General features: G+C 39.3%; 1 protein-coding gene across 1 annotated transcript; it reads left to right on the top strand.

Moving 5' to 3' along the window:
* The first annotated feature begins 3,713 nt into the window (after positions 1-3,713).
* Positions 3,714-4,853, top strand: LOC133723266 (uncharacterized mitochondrial protein AtMg00810-like). The gene has a single exon (XM_062150081.1). It carries the CDS (start codon positions 3,714-3,716, stop codon positions 4,851-4,853), a length of 1,140 nt encoding a protein of 379 aa, XP_062006065.1.
* Positions 4,854-17,977: the final 13,124 nt, after the last annotated feature.

Raw genomic sequence — 17,977 nt, 5'->3', positions numbered from 1 at the left:
TTTGTTTTGTGAATCGGCTAGAAAGAAGACCATCCGAATATACTAGTAATACTACGAGGGGTCCACAATTTTACTCGAATCAGAAAGTATTAACCAACGAGGCTTCGATCAAATTGTATGGATCGAAGAAGTTAGAGAAGCTATGCATCTAGCCTACACATTCCCATTGCAGGACATTTTCATTTCTTCATCAGCACCTCTCTTGGACGAAATGACCCTATTTCGGATCGGACAATGATAAATATTCTCTCTCAAGTCCAGTATCTCTTTTTAATTGGTTGTAGACCAGCAGAAAGGCCGAAAAACCAGCTCATATTGTTGCTTCGTTGGTCTATAACGGGATTCAGCACCCTCCTTCCCCCCTTAATTAGCTGAAGTTTTTGTGTTTGATGGGTTACCTGATCCACTTCCTTGTAGAGGCTTACCTGTTCCACGTGACTTGTAGAGGCTTAAGTTATTTGTGTACTTTTGTTTGTTGTCTCTGAGGGTTCTTTTTCCTCTGTCATTACCCTTTGCCAAAAAAGATAAAAAAAAAAATAGAAAAATAAAGAAGAAGACTCGAGTGCCAGAAAGACCTCGACAATGTCTGATGGATTTTCTATTGGGCTACTTTTCAAAACAGTGACCCAACTGTTTAGTCCCACTTACTCTAGGGAGGCCCAATGTGGTGTAGCAAACCTTTATCATCTAATGCAGCCTATACGCAAAAGGTTACATGATGTTACAAGCCTTTAGGTTATAGAGGTCTAAAAAAACACGTATAGCGGAACTGTGTTTCGGTCCGACGGGGTCCGCCCCCCCCCCCAAAAACTTATTGTTTTCCACCGGTCTTGTTTTGACCGACCTCCAGCAAGGATTAATGAGGTGGTGACCGGCCACAAGGAAAAACTGCATCCACCGGCCCAATTTTGCCCAGCCAAGCTTTGGCTTTTCATGACCGAGTCCAAAAAAAACAGGCAAGCCCCTGACTAAAATCTTGACCCAAACTGACTGGCTGCCAACTCGGCCCAGAAGAAATCGTGGCTGACGTCAGCCACTGACGCGCAAAGAGAGATGCGGAAGAGAGGAGGCATGGTCGCTGGGTCCGATTTACTCCGCCTGGGGTTGCTTCGATCTCGGCCTGGGGGCAGCAGCTGGGCGGGCTGACGCTACGGAGCGGCTGGGCGAGGCGACCTCGGGGGCGCCGGGACAGTGGCCGGAGGACGCCGGAGGAGGGAGAAAAAGCCGGGTCGGGTTGGACGAGACCCGCCGGGTCTGGGGGCGCGAGCGAGAGAGAGAGAAACGGAGGGGGGGAATGAAAAAAAGAAAAATTTTCGTCCTTTGAAACAAAAAAGAATTTTTTTTTGCTATTTATAGAAAATTTCCAGATTTCAAAAATTCATAATAAATTCATACAAACTCCGAATATTGCATTCTGTATATGCATGAGATTGCATCGACGAGTTCTACAACCTTCATGAAGGAAGTTTTCCCAAATTCCGAACGTATAAAAAGTCAATTTTAACGACCCCCTAAATAACGTTCGTTTAGAAAATAAAAATCGATTCGAAACCGAATTTCTCGTACAAAACATATGTAAGAAAAAATCAATGAACAGTAAAACTGACTGGTCAAGAAACGGAACGGGTGGAAACCCATGTCCAGTGGCAGTGAACAGTTTCTTGACTGGTCGACCCCTTGACTTTTCGACCTTGACATTTCTTGACAACGGGTGGACTTGCTCTTAGATATATTGTTGTTAACCAATCTAAGAAAAACCTTCCATTCATGAAGACAAGGACCCCCCTCCTCCTCCCAAATCCACGTGATATTGAAAGTTTAATAAAACAATCACTAATAATAAGAATACAGTAATATTAAATAAAACCAAGTTGCTTTTTGTTTTTTTTTTGAAACGAGAGTTATCTATCGGTTTGTTTCAAATTTATTGTTTATTTATGGATTGAATATGATTTTTAATTTATTTTCGGTGTAGGTTTTTTAAATTTTTTATTCATTTATTTATTTATTAATTTATGTCTCGACCCCCCCCCCCCCCCCAATGTTTAAATTCTGGTTCCGCCCCTCCTGCGTATAAGATAGAAAAACAAAAGGAAAACTGAAGATTTAAAAAGTTGACAGGTGGGGATCAAACCTTGGTAGTCAAGGAGTGACAAAAATAATTGAACCAATACACTAACACACACTAATGATAAGAACAACACAAATGTTGTATATATTATATAAAAATAATATTTAAATTCATGTCTAATATTTAAATTCATGTCTTTCGAAGCCCACCAGAAACTGGTGGCCTAAGGTGGCTGTCTCAGGTGCCACCCCTAAGGATCGGCTCTGGTTAAAGCAAGGAAGAAGAAACTAGATGAAATAGAAAAGATCCATTTTTTCCTCGTAGCTATCTCTCCCAGATACAGTCACCAAATGGGTCCCACGATCTATTATTTTTGTTAGAGCGTGGCATCCATAGGGCTGGGAATAGTTATGTTAGGAAGCGTATTAAGCAGCCCAATCTACAATGCCGTTGCAATATGCCCAACTTGCCTCTCCAAGTTCTTGATAGACTGAGCATACCGCAACACTTAAGTATCATTTTCCTTGAGTAGAGCCTTAATCTCTTGAATGAAATGTGTTCAATGTGCTCTGCAAGTTATACATAGTGCGTTGCAATGTTGTTACTTGCCATCTCCTTGAGGATATCCTCCAACAATTTGTTTGAAGATTGTTGAGGTAGAGCTTGTTGATATGCTTGTTGCCTAGAGCCTTGTCAAAATCCTGGTGGAGCATTTTATACACCTTGAGATGGTCGAACCACATTATCATTGTTGTTCCAACGAAAGTTTGGATGATCCTTCCATCCAGGATTGTATGTGTTTGAGTATTGGTCATACTTCAACCTTTGTTATCCCACAAAGCTCACATGTTCCTTTAAAAGAGAAGACGTAGGAAACCTATCAGTAGTATGATTAGAATAAGAAGTATGTTGAGGTGATGCCTTAGACCCAATACCTTAAGAGAAGACATTCACCAACATGTCAAGCTTTCTCTCGATGGCCACAATTTGGTTCTGACCCGTTGGAAAGTATATCTTGACATTCAATTAGATTGATAGTCTATCTAGGTATATAATTAGGATTGATTTGTTAGAATACTTTGTATCAATTTGTATTCAATTGTAATTGTATAGTTGTCATTCCTTTTGGTCTCCTGACTTGTTGGAGAACCTTAGTTGTACAAGTAGATCTTCTGTATATATTTCTTACGAAAGAATACAATCAATTATTCTGCCTCAATATCTTTTCCTATATGGTTTCAGAGCGGGTCCTTCTTCAATTGCGTCTCCAATGTCATGGGCCCGAATTTAGGTTCCTTGTATTGCCATTGAAATATTCCAATTGGATTGTTACCAAGTGTCCGATGTGGGCCTTGGATTGTTATATTGACCAAGTCTCTGATATGAGACTTATGTCCCAATTTCCACATTGGAAATTGGATTGTTAATTAATTTCACGTGCAGACCTAGAGCTAGGTTGCACGTGAAGGGGCGTATTGGAGAGGTAAGATTCCACATTGCAAAAGTGACAAATAAATTATAACTTATAAATGGGTGGATCACATCCAATTGTACCGAGGCCTTTTGTGATTAAAACCCAACACCTAACGAGTGGTTAAGTTGGGACAATATTAGTAATGGTGATTTGTTGGAAGAAATTTATATGTCTCCTCCTCCTGGTATTCAGCGACAGGGGGAGAACCTTGTGTGTCACCTTCACAAGTCGTTATACGGACTGAAACAAGCCTCTCGTCAATGGTTTTCTAAGTTCACAGAGACCATTCTTGCTGCTGGTTTTTCTCAGTCCAAAGTCAACTATTCTTTATTTGTCCGCAAGAATGGTACATCTCTCACTGTCTTGTTGATCTATGTGGACGATATTCTGATCACAGAGAACAATATGGAGTCTATTAATGCCATGAAGCAGTTTCTTCATACTCGTTTTCGTATCAAGGACCTTGGTGATCTTAAATTTTTCCTAGGCATTGAAATAGCTCATTCCAAGAAAGGGATTTACATATCTCAACGTAAATATGCCTTGGAGATTATCAAAGATAGTGGCTACTTGGGTGCTAAGCTGATTGAGTTCCCTATGGAGGAATCCAAGCTTTCAAATAAAGGAGAACCACTCAAAGATCCTGTTGCATACATGCGTTTAGTTGGTCGACTTATATTTCTTACAATTACCAGACATGACATCACATACTCTGTTCATATTCTTAGTAGATTCATGCATGAGCCACGTCAACCTCACATGGCTGCTGCACTTCGAGTTGTCAGATATTTGACATCTTCTCCTGGCCAAGGTTTGCTTTTACGTTCTAATAATAATCTGAACTTAAGAGCATTTTGTGATTCTGATTGGGTGGGTTGTCCTATCACTCGTCGATCTACTATTGGCTATTGTGTGTTCTTGGGAGATTCTCTTATCTCATGGCGTACCAAGAGACAAAAGACAGTATCATTATCAAGCACAGAAGCTGAATATAGAGCTATGGCAGGTACATGTTGTGAGCTTACTTGGTTGCGATACTTATTGGCTGATTTACATATGCCTATTTCAAGTCCTGCTATTTTACATTGTGATAATCAAGCAACCTTACATATTGCTGCGAATCCTTTATTTCATGAAAGAACACCACATATTGAAATGGATTGCCATTTCATTCGGGATAAAATTTTACAAGGTGAAGTTGTCACTCGACATGTGATTTCTTCACAGCAATTGGCAGATGTGTTCACTAAGGCTTCGAGGAAAGAGAAGTTTAAATCGCTCATGTGCAAGTTGGAAAGTATATCTTGACATTCAATTAGATTGATAGTCAGTCTATCTTGGCATATAATTAGGATTGATTTGTTAGAATACTCTGTATCAATTGGTATTCAATTGTAATTGTATAGTTGTCATTCCTTTTTGGTCTCCTGACTTGTTGGAGAACCTTAGATGTACAAGTAGACGTTCTATATATATTTCATACGAATGAATACAATCAATTATTCTACCTCAATATCTTTTCCTATATGACCTCCATTCTTCATCTCAAGCTCATAAACTCCTTTGCTTTTACTCATCTCTCCCTTGTATTAAATTGACAATTGTTGTCACTCAGGTTCTCAAAGAGATCATAGGCTTGTTAACCGGTCTTATCCATTAACACACTGCCACATGCTGAGTCCACCATGCTCCTACTGACATAATCCAATCCGTCCTAGAAGTATTGGACTAGGACTTCAAAACTATATGCATGGTGTGGACACTTGAGTTGCAACGTTTGAAATTCCTTACACACCTCATAAAATTGATTTCCATTCTTTTGTTGGAAATTCTGAATTTCCATCCTCAATTTTTAAGTTAGTTGGGCAGGAAAGAATTGCTTTCAGAACTTAGCGTCCAGCCCATCCCACGTTGTGATGACACATGCAGGCAAAGCTTACTACTAGTGTTTAGCCTCATCCTTTAAAGAAAAGGGAAATAAAATTAACCTGAGGCCTTCAGCAGGCAAATGTTGAATGCTTTGAAGCTTGCGTATATCCAAAAACTCCCTAATGTGAACATTAGGGTCCTCAGATACCAGCCCTCTGTATGTAGGCAGCGAATTGTGCAATGTTGGTGGAATGGAGAATGAGTTCTTGTTGGGTGGAGTGTAGCTATGCACAAAGGTGAATCCTGATTCGTTGGAATGAATGAAGACTTCAATGGTCTCAGTTCATCCATCTCAACTATCGATCCTTCTTGATTTTCTTCTTCGTCCTCGTATACTGAAGGTTGTGGTGACGGCGGTGGTGCGTTCTTAGGTGATGGTGGTGGTGTTTGCTCTCAATCTTCTCCTTGTGAAGATGTAGAACTCTCCATTATGTGGATTTTTGAGTGAGCATACACCTAAAAAACAAAAACAAAACTATGTTGTAAAACATAAAGTGAGAGTTTGAGAGAAGAGAGAGATGACGCAGAAAATGGGATGTGTTTTTATTCATCTCACTATGAGGTTTATATAGAACTACCTCAGGTATACAAAAGGTAACTATACAACGATTACACCAATCACTCGTCTGATTACAAATCAATCAATCGCTAATTATATTTTGTTAATCACCAATCAATCCTAATTAGCGTATATCACGCAACACTAATTGGTATTACATGAATAGCCACATTAATATTTACAACACTCCCCCTTGGATATTCCATGTCAATAGTGTTCCCCCTGCTGTGCACTTCTAAGTTGCCTCATCAAAAACCTTGCCAAGTAATAAAAACCATGTGGGAAAAAAACAACCTTGGTCGAAGGAGAAAACTAGCACAACTCGCGTGAGTGTGGAGTAGTAGTATCACAGTTTTAGAGATAGGTGAAGTCTTCTTATCAGCATCATAAGTTGGTAGTATGTCTACAAGAGGGATGCATTAGAGTTGCTACACCAAAACCTTGCTCGGTAAACCTAGTGGGAGAAACCCATGGTCGAAGGGAAAAGATGAGCAAATGCGTATTTGTCGAATCAAAGCATCTTCAGGATGTAGTATAAGTGGGGTGAACATGCCAAAGATGTGTCTCGTTAAAACCTTGCCAGGTAACAAAACCCAATGGGACAAAATAACCCTAGATGAAGGACAAAAAGAGCACACGATGGTTGACCTGCACAAAGTCAGTGCTCAATTTAAAACTCTATCAATGTAGTAAGAGTAAGTAAGGTATCATTCTCAACCGGGGATTAGGGACTTATTAATTCCTGAAAAATAAAAAGTTAGAAAAACAAAACTAAATATTATAAACATTATTTACGAAAATTAGATGTAAAGGGGATTTATGATTTTTATTTTCTAATTTAACAACTAATTAAATATATACATGTGACACATCAAAACACAGAATCAAGTAGAATTAAATGAATGGAACGATTTTTAGATGTAATTAACTACTACTAACACGTTGGCAAGGTTTTTTAAAAATCAAATCACGAATCAAAATATGTCATAGCAAAGAATCAATCAAGAACAAAGATGAACACATACAAAGTTCTTTTTACTTCCCTTAATTAAATTAACTAGATAAACTCATCATAATTAACCCTATTAAGCATGCAATTACTAGTGGTAGCTAATCACTAACAAGAACACTTTTAACGCATTAAACACATATGGAATTTTGATCAATTCAAGCCAAGAACACAAGTTAGAACGCTAATCAAGTATGCAAGACTCATTGTTAATTTACCTAAGTAATTATATGTTTTCCACTTAAACAATTAAAGCCTAGAACGCTAGCACCTTAATATGGATTCAATTACATGTTCATGAACCTCAGTATGCATCCAAAGATGAATTAACACATAAAAGATGAGATTGAAGCTCGAAATTAACAATCATGCTCACATATGATGAAATTGCAATTTTCAATTAGAAAACCTAAAACCTAAAACATGCTTCATAGTATTCGAAAATTACATATCTAAAATCAACACTTCATCATCACAAGAAATCGCATAACACAATCCAAGAACATAAAACAAAATCGCAATTTATTCAAAACCCGAAATCGTTTTACATAGCAAAACTGAAAACAAGATAGAGTGTTCGTGGTTACACTTTTTAATCTTCATGGACGCAAGAAGCTTCAAAAGGTGGTGGAGTGGATGAGGATCATGGAAAGGATGCTTGAATGGAGAGGAGAATTGCTCACGGCCTTGAACTTGGAATTTCTTGAAATTGCCAAAACTTGGAAGAGAAGGGGAAGTGTTTGTGGCTTTTGATTCTGAATTTTGTGGTGTATAGAATGACTTTACAAACCTCCTTTATATAGTGATCGGCAAGGTCTAGGGTATCAAGGTTGAAATCTACTTGTGACATCATCCGGCCAATGAAAATATTTCTTGAGAATTGGAGAGCAAGTCACCTTGTTAATTGCTGAAATCTTCTTTGAACCTAGATCTTATTTCAGCCTCCAAGTATATAGAATGGAATCAGGAATCCGAATTCAATATTTATTCCTTTATTTTCTTCTCCAAAATTCCATAGAAATCCAAAACTATCCCAAAATGGATTTTGCCAAAATCTTCTAGTATTTTCCTTTAATTCTCATGGAAAAAAGCAATAATAATGGGCCATGGACTCCTCAAGACGTCATGGATGATTCTAGAGACTCATGTGCAAGTCACATGCTTCAATCTTCGGGTCAGACTTCTCAAAATGATCCAATTCGAACGTCCATCACATAATTGCCGAAATTTCTTCATTATTCTAGAACATTCTTGAACAATCTTGAGTCATTTTCAAGACACATCATCTCCTAGTCTCACCAGGTCTCCTAACAGCATCAAGACTCCTAGTGTGATCAAGTTTCCTAGTCCAACTGGGACTCTGTCATTTCTTCATTTCCAAACATCATTTTTCCGAGCTCACTCCTAGTTGAATTAGGATTCCTACTTCGACTAGGATTCCTTTTCCTGGTAGAACTGGAAAAACTTCATTTCTCAATTTCTTCTCATTTCTGCGCTCTTTACTCCTTGCCTTCCATTTCCATACTCAAAACTACCTAAAAACATAAAACAAGTTAGAAATGACATTGTTAAGGAAATAACTAAGTAAAATGTAGAGAGAAATGCACTAGTGGGTATGCTTCGGGATACTCCCCTTGAAAATTACATGTTAGATAATTCAAATAATTTACGTAGACCAATACCTTGTACATGCTTCTGGAATGTAGACTTTTGGTAGTGACTTGGTAGAGAGATCTGCACGATTGTCTTCAGTTCGAATTTTCTTCACTTCAATCTTCTGGTGCTCCTGTTGTTGCGTATTGAAGAACTTTGGTGCAATATGTTTGGTGTTGTCTCCTTTGATGAAACTCATGTTTATTTGCTCGATGTAAGCAACATTATCCTCGTAGATAATGGTCCGTTCATCAGTGGTTGAATGCAGTCCACATGTGCTTCGAACATGCTTTGTAAAAGCTCTTACCCATATACATTCACATACTGCTTCATGAAGAGCTAGAATCCCAGCATTATTCGAAGAGGTAGCAACAAGGGTCTGTTTCGTAGACCTCCAAGAAATTGTAATAATCCCAATAGTAAAGACATAACCAGTTTGGGAATACGCCTTGTGCGGGTTTGATAGATAGCTCGTGTTAGCATATCTAACAAGGCGAGCATCATTCCAAGGATCAAGGGGGTTTAATCCATTCCTTGATGCATAGGGATATAATAAGCTCATATCTGTTGCACTCTTAAGGTAGCGAAAAATGTCTTTTATGCCATTCAGTGGTGGCATGTTGGCGTAGAGCTATATCTAGCTAACAAGTTCACATCAAATGAGATGTCTTATCTAGGGCATTAAGCCAAGTATTATAATGTGCCTATTGCACTTAGATATGGGACTTCTGGCACCAATATCTCTTCGTTATCATCTGCAGGACAATACGGTTCTCTCTAAACTTCGGACGACCATGGGTGTGCTTACTTTTATCCACATTAAAGCGTCTTAACATCTTCTGGATGTAATTTGGTTGATGGACCAAAATTTCATCTACACTGTGCTCTGGCTCCAGGTCGAGACAATAATTTGTTCACCCAAGGTCATTCATCTCAAATTCTGACTTCAGGTGCTTTGCAGTTTCCTTGATCTCTTCAGGAGTATTAATCAAATTCATGTCATTGACATAGACCGCCACAATTCCAAACTAGGAACTTGTTTCCTTAATAAACACTCACAGGCATAGTTTATTATTCACATATCCCATCCTGATCAAATATTCACTTAGATAGTTATACCACCTCCGTCTACATTGTTTCAATCCATAAAGTGAACGCCTCAAAACTAATGGAGAGCATGTTCCGTGGTCTAGAACTATTTGCATCGGGTATCATAACTCCTTCAGGAACTTTCATGTATATCTCTGTATTATGATCCACATAGAGATAAGTTGTGACCACATTCATAAGCTGCATATTCAGTTTTTCGAAAAATACCAAACTGAAAAGGTAGTGGAACATTATGACCTCCATTACTGGAGAATACGTCTCCTCGTAATCAATCACAGAGCGTTGAGAAAATCCTTGCGCTACTAGCCGAGCCTTGTATATCACAATCTCGTTTTTCTCAGTACGCTTCCTTACAAATACCCATTTAAATTCTACAAGTTTAACATGGGGAGGTGTAGGAACAACATCCCCAAAACACCTTTCTCTTTGTCAAGGAATCTGATTCGACCTGGATTGTTTCTTTCCATTTTAGCCAGTCGTCTCTTCATTGACATTCATCAACGGAGCAAAGTTCAATGTCATCGCTTATTATAGTTTTGGTGGCCACTGCAAATACAAATATATCATCGATGATAATCTCATTCCGATTCCAAACCTCACTAAATTTATCGAGATTTCTCTATTCTCAGATGTAGGTTCAAATGTTGGGGCGTCCCCCAACATGGTTTCTTCTAGGACGTATCCATAATCCGGATTTATCTCGTGAGATGAATCGGTTTGAGATTGCGATGTCAAGAGGATTCGTTTGTGCCAAGTTTACCCTCTTCTGGGGATAAAAATCCTTCGAACCTAATGGTCTACCTCGCTTCTGGGCAGGGACATATGACTGGTTAGTCGCCATGGTCGTATCTCGTCCATCTGGGACGACATATCCTACAAGGACGTCTATCCTTGCAGACACATTTGCAGCAGGTATATATGATCTTGTCACTTTAGCTAGATCAGAGAAAGTGTCTTGCATATTGTATTCTATACTCTATAGATCTAGAATTGTCTGCACTTCACTATTTTCGTGCGGTTTGGGGATCAAGATGAGACATTGTGGAGACATTTAATGTTAATTCACACCGTTCATCAGGAACGGTAATGTTCTTATCTCCCCCTAACGGCAGGAAGATAGTCTCATTAGAGTGAAAATCCGCAAATCTAATGGTAAAAAGATCGCCTGTCATGGGCTCTAAAGAGCACATAATGGATGAAATTCTTAATTGACATACATGCCCATTTTTTGTTGAGGACCCAATTTTATACATTGTGGTGGCACAAGGACTGCATACCCAAATGCTCGTAAGTGCAAAACGTTAGGTTCGTACCCAGTCACCAGCTGTAACGCAGAGTAAGGTTGGGTAGCAGTGGGCCTCGACGGGACCAACATGGTTGCATGCAAGATTGCATAGCCCCACGCAAAAACTAGAAGCTTGGTGCGCATTACCAAGATTCTATCTGCGAGACCATCTTAGGTGTGAACATAGGGATCCATATGTTCAACATCAATCCTAAGGGATATGCAATAATCATCAAAAGACTTCGATGTAAACTCTCCGACATTATCAAGTCTTATGGACTTTATGGGATAATCTGAGTGGTGAACCCTTAATTTTGTGAGCTGGGTGAGAGTTTAGCGAAAGCATCATTTTCTTATGGACAGTAGTGTAACATGTGATCACTTTGTTGATACATAAACTAAAACCATTAATATTTAACTGGTCTGCATAGTGGTTGGATATGTCCACAAATTTATCTTGCATTCTGTGCAGAAAAATGGTGGTGTATGTACTAGTCTTTGCATATGATGGTCTAGTATTAAATTTTCCTAACTAATAAGCTTGGCATAATGTGTCATTAACCCTTATTCAGAAAAGGATGCAAGTGTGATAAGTTGAGGATACGGTGCATCATACTTTGACCTGGGTGTCCCAAACAGTCATGCCATAGCAAGTAATTGCTCGAATTTGTTAGCTTCTAGCTAACAGATTTCAATTTCTCCAATGTATGCTTCTGGCCGCACACTCGAAGGTTATGCAAAGATATTCCACTCTTTTTTCTCAGTGGTTTCAACGTGATAACCGTTGGTTCAAATATCCTTAATACTCAATAACATTCTTCTGGAATGTAGAGAATATAAGGCCTCATTAATGGTAATTTCAGTACCATTGGACAACATAAAGTGGGCTTTGACATAGCCCTCTATCAGGTTGGATTGGCTTGATATGGTTGTCACAGAAGTATGAATAAGCAATAAGTTTGAAAAATATCTCCGATCTGGGAGTATGGTGTGTGTAATAGCACTTTTAGCCAGACAGCAAACTTCACCACATAATATGTCTATTCATTTATTTAATTTAATAGATCACATGTATAAATAAGTTTACTGAATTAAATATATTCAAACATTACCACATTTCCATAATCCAAAATAATTGAAAACACAAATCACCAAAATCTAAAGACTGAAACATCATTCATTAAGATGAAATAGATATGGCACAAGGGGCCAATCATACCCATGTCTTCGAGTTTCTAATCCTCGGTATGTTTAGTAACTGCCTGAAAATCCATGATCTCTAGTGTGGAATCTATAGAAAATGACCCTTCAACAAAGTTGGTATTTCGAGTTCCGCGACCGGCAAAATACTCATCTACTGCTTAGGCTATCGCACAGCAGGTGCGGGACCAGCAGTCAATTTCTCCATATCGATAACAAAGATCATGCTGATTTTGGTGGCAGCGGGCCGAACCAATGTTCCTTTCCACTTTGGCTTGTTGGGCAGGGGCACTATAACATGGGGCCGTGTTTTGGGCCGGTTATATTGGCCATTTCTAGGCCTACCTCTCTTTCCTCGTCTCGAAAAATCAGACTTTTTGTCCCTTCCACAGCTGTAATTTCTCCTTTCGCGATGAGTAACATCATTTGCTTCAAGCAAAAGTGCTGCTCGGGTACCAATGGGCTTGGCTTGATCATTCCTCAACAGGAGGTTGTTGTTCATTTCAGTGAGCAACAAGATAGTGATCAATTCTGAGAATTAGTAAAGTGCCTCTCCTTGTATTGTTTTTGGCAGATGACTTGTTCAATTTCTTGTCAATCATGTCTTGCTTCAGGCAAGAAAGCATGCCAACTTTAGATAATTTCTTCCAGAAACTTTCAATTGCTAAAATTTGACATTAAATCGTGGATATTACTTAACCATTTCGGTAACTCCAATTGAATACGACCATGTAAGGAATGATGAGGTTTTGGTGGAGTGAGGCTCGCTCAAGTACACAGCCTCATCTGAACCTTACCTAGACATCGCATCCAATTGGATGAGCCTACTTGGAGAAGATTCATAACATTTCGTGACTCATTAATGGGAACTTCAGGTTCTATAACATGGCTTGAGAAATCGGATTAAACATGTAAAATCTTCTGGCCTTATCATGTATGGTGAATTTATGTAGGAAATTAAACTTCAAGTTCCTTCTATGGTTTTATCGAAACTACGGGTTCAATATTTATGTATAAACTTCTGGTTCATTAAGTACCTACATTTTCTACACATACATTCTAGTGTGAAAATTTAAACAAGTAACAAAAACAATTATGAACAAAACAAGTTGGAATAACATCTCACAATTCCATAAAAAGAATTCATAAATTAAATGTCACAATTGGAATAAATGCTGCTGGCACCCAATATATATATATAATATGGTTCATGAATACTAATGTGCTTAAATAGCGCAGCGGAAAGGCAGCTGTGTTGCATATAGTGCAGTGGAAAGGCAGCTGTGTTGCATATAGCCATGCTTGGGTTCGAATCCCAGAGATACCAGTCATTTTTTGCCTTTTATTTGGTGGCTCTTCTAGACCAAAGATGGGCTGGGCTCGTCCACTTGATGGTGAAATCTGAATATGCGCAAGACCAAACAAATAGTGGGCTTGCTAGGCTCTGCCTGGCTTACTTGTACATGAGGCAAGGACAAGGTGGCGCGTAAGGGCTGCTTGGGCCTGAGCTTCTTATACGGCCTATATTTCTGCAGGAATAATAAGCGGCTTAGGCCTGAGCTTCTGGCTTGGCTCAGATGGATCTGGGCTTTTAACCTGGGTCCTATATTGCCTAGGACCAGAGCGTGTCAAAGGGTTGCTGGGCCTTCTGGGAGAGTCATTCATAGTTGATGGAGTTCTCCCATGACAACAGTTGTCACTACAGTAATGGCATGGCCCCATATGAAGTTGTTATGGTAGGCCATGTAGACCTCCTGTCTGTTGAGCAGAGGTTGGAGATGAGGAATTGGTGGAGTCCTAAGTTTGTTCAGGAGACTACTGAGAAGAATCTCTAATCTTCAGAGGCAGGATTCGAATGGATCTGTATAGACAGAAGGGTTTATGCATATTTGAAAAGGGGAGATAGGTTGAATTTTACGTGAGTGACTATATGTTCTTGAAGGTCTCACCCATGAAGGGTGTGGTGAGATTTGGCAAGAAAGGAAGGTTATCACCAAGGTTGTCGAACCTTTTGAGATTCCTGTAAAAAGGTGTGGAGATTCAGTGTTTAGGTCAGTCCTATCTCCAAGATTTTCTGTGATGTGACATATTTTCTTATGTCTTTGCCGATAATGAAGTCTACAATGGGTCTGGTGTGGTTGATCGTAGTAATGTTGAAGTAAAAGAAGTGGCGATCATTGTTAGTGTTGGATTGCATTCTGTATGGACTACAGGGAAACCTTGATCGAGGATGATTGACTAGTTCAATATCTTGTGGAGGCTTCAAAGGGAGTGCTTTTCTTGCTGGGGAGCAAGAACTGGATTTTGAAGATGAGTTTATCTGTACTTGTTGGTGTGTAGTACGTTTAAATTTCAGGACGAAATTTCTTTAAGGAGGGTAGAATGTAATACCCCAGAAATTCGTTATTATTTTCCGAGGATTTTCCAGAATTAATTTAGTGGTTGTTGGTACTAGTATGTGGTTCGTGGATGGAGCAGATGTGTTTCAGACGAATTTTTATTCGAAAAGTATGCTTTTAGGGGGGAAGTGCAAAGGTTGACTTTTTATACGTTGGGTTTCTCCGAAAACTTTCTTCACGAAAGTCGTAGAGCACCTCGATACGAGTTGGTGGACATGCGGCATGCGAAAATCGGAGTTCGTATAAGAAAGTTATGAGCGATTGAAAATTGAGAAAATTCTATAAAAAGAACAAAATTACGGATTTTTTATACATGAATAGCCACATTAATATTTACAACAAACTAAACTAGGAGTCTAGTGTGACCGAGGATCATAGTAGTGATTGAGGACAAGAAATCTTTTGATGGTTTTGTGAAACCTTTTGGGTCTAGTGTGACCGTTGCGAGTAAGTTAGTGACATGTGCGGCGAATTAAAAGAAGTCTCAGAGTATTCTTCCTTTATCGTCCAAGAAGGACTTTGTTGTCTCAAATGGACTATGATGTAGGCAACATGTGTGGTGATTGTTGTTGTAAAGTGTGTCAGTGGTGGTGGAGTTAATTGTTTTCATCGTAATCTCCTGAACTAAATTATATGCAGGGATTACGAACTTTCTAAATTGTTTGATTTTAATGTAATCTCCTGTACTAAATTATATGCAGGGATTACTATGATATTTAATTGTGTGATTTAATGTAATCTCCTGAACTAAATTATATGCATGGATTACATTATGTTTATATTACTTGATTTCGGATTGTGTGCTTTGTGATGATCTCCTGAACTAATTTTCTATGCAGGGATTACTGGTTTTATTTAATTTAAGAGTTAATTACTGTTTACTCCCTATACTTATAGGGTTTCGTCGTTTCAGTCCCTGACCTTCGAATTTCACCTAAAAAGTCCTTGAACTCTCAATTTCCTCCCAATTGGTCCCTGCCGTCAAGCTCCGTCCAAATTGTCCGTTAAATTGCTGACATGGCGTCCATTTCACGTCAAAATGTCTATTTTACCCTCATCATTGATTTTATTATTATTATTTTTTAAAATTTCTCTCTGTTTTTTTTTTTTTTCCTTTTTTATTTTTACCCTTGCTCTCCCACCATGTGGAGATGCAAATGGAGCAGCTGCTAAGCATGGGCTTCCCCAACGACCTCGCCACCGGCGGCAACTCAGCTCTCAAAACCACCGATTGGATTCTCAACTGCAATTCCTCCACCACCACCTCCACTCCCACCGCCACCTCTCAACCTAAACTCGATCGCTTCTTTCTCTCCCAATCCACAAATTCACAATCCCAAGACAAACAAGAACCAGAAGAACAACAGTCCACCCCAACCTCCCAACTCCCCAAGCGCTGCAAACTTCTCGTCCCGGAAACCCCGCCGCCCACTACCTCGAATAAACCCGCAACCACCGCGGCCCACTACCAGCCCTTGTCGGAGCGCATGCGGCCCAGGACCCTAAACGACGTAATCGGCCAAGACTTTCTCTTGCTCCTCTCTAATCTCCTCTCTGTAATTCGACCTCATTACTTCTTTGATTCGACCTCTTCAAGCTCAACACCAAAACCAACAACATCCACATCGCAGTACTTGACCCACTTTCTTAACCAAATCCCACAACCCAGATTCTTAACCAAATCCCACAACCCAGATTGGTGAGGAGGAGGCTTTCTCGGCAACCGGCTCAGGCATCGGCCGTGTGGATCGAGTCAATGTCCACCTTGAAACTCTAGGCAAATGGCCGATCGACGACTCTAGTCTTTCCACCACGACCTCCACGTCCCCCGCCGCGACTCAGATCGCTTCGGTCGCCTCCCCTACAAAGACATATCGGAATCGAGATTGGGCTGGACCGATTCGTGAAGGTAAGAATCTGAGGAGTTGTAAAGATTTGGACTTTGTTGGATTTGATCAATTTGGTTTAGGTTGAGGTTGGTATTGATAGGGATTTGATTTGGTTTAGGGGAAGGTAAGAATCTGAAGATGGTTTGGTTTGGATTTTCGCTGATTTCATAATCGTCGGTGATGAGGATGGTGAAGCATCCAACATCTTCGAGCTCCATGAGGTTATGGCGAGCAAGTCCAGATTCTCCTCCTTCTTCAGTTTGAAAGAAGAAGATGGAGAGAGAGTTGGGTAAAGACGGAGAGGGGGAGAGAGAGAAAAAAGAAAAAAGAAAAAAGAAAAAAAAAAAAAAACATAGAAAAAAAAAACTGAAAAAAAAAAAACCGTGAGGGTAAAATAGACATTTTGACGTGAAATGGATGCCACATCAGCAATTTAACGGACAATTTAGACGGAGCTTGACGGCAGGGACTAATTGGGAGGAAATTGAGAGTTCGAGGAGTTTTTAGGTGAAATTCGAACGTCAGGGACTGAAACGATGAAACCCTATAAGTATAGGGAGTAAATAGTATTTAACTCTTAATTTAATTTGTGAGTGCGGTTGTGGTTGAGACTTGTAATGAGTTGAAAAATGTTTTATCATGTCATTGTGGTGATAAATGCTTCTTGTCGAGAGGAAAGAAGAGTGAATTCTTGATTTGTTGTTGAGATCTCAAATGATTTGGTTTGTCACGGTGGTAACTTGTGTTTTCCTTAAAAATAAAAGAATTTTGATTTCGGAAATAATCATTGTGTTTATTTGTTTCCCTTGAGTAAAAAAGGTGTTTGTTGTGGTTATTTGAGTTTACTCACACGAGCTTGCAAAAGCTTACCGGGTTTGTTGTTTCAACTCGGTGCACTATTCCATGGTGTAGGGGTTATTGTGCAAGTCAGAGTAACCGTCGTCGAAGCTGAGGTTTTGTTGATGTCATAGCTTGGATGTAGATGTGTACTTTTGGTTTTAGTCTTCCACTGTGTAATGAGTGTGGTGGGTATGTTACTTATTGAATTGTTGTTCAGTTTAATTTGTAAACACTTGGTGATATAATATGTGACTCTAGAGAACGAGTCGGTATTGACATTTGTGAGTTCGATTTGTTTTATTGCTTTCTTTAAATGAAAAATTTTATGAGTGTTCTTTTTGGGCTTGTTAGGTTGTCGCGTTTCGGATTCGAATTTCTTTATTCGAAATTCGGGGCGTGACACTAGTCCAAATAGGTTTATGTATCCTAGTTGGAATAGGGGCAAAATCTTCTAGATATCCTAGTCTGAATTAGAATACGATTGCTTGTACTCAATGATATTGTGCTTGTAATCCTCTATCAGTAGAGACCCCTATTATCAATGGAATACATAACAAAC

The sequence above is a fragment of the Rosa rugosa genome, chromosome 7 (genome assembly GCF_958449725.1).
Source record: "Rosa rugosa chromosome 7, drRosRugo1.1, whole genome shotgun sequence".
In the NCBI taxonomy this organism is placed as follows: Eukaryota; Viridiplantae; Streptophyta; class Magnoliopsida; order Rosales; family Rosaceae; genus Rosa; species Rosa rugosa.
This window is presented reverse-complemented; position numbering and strand designations above follow the sequence as displayed.

Coding starts and splice junctions, on each gene's coding strand:
- LOC133723266 (XM_062150081.1), top strand. CDS start 3,714: ATGTCTCCTCCTCCTGGTATTCAGCGACAGGGGGAGAACCTTGTGTGT.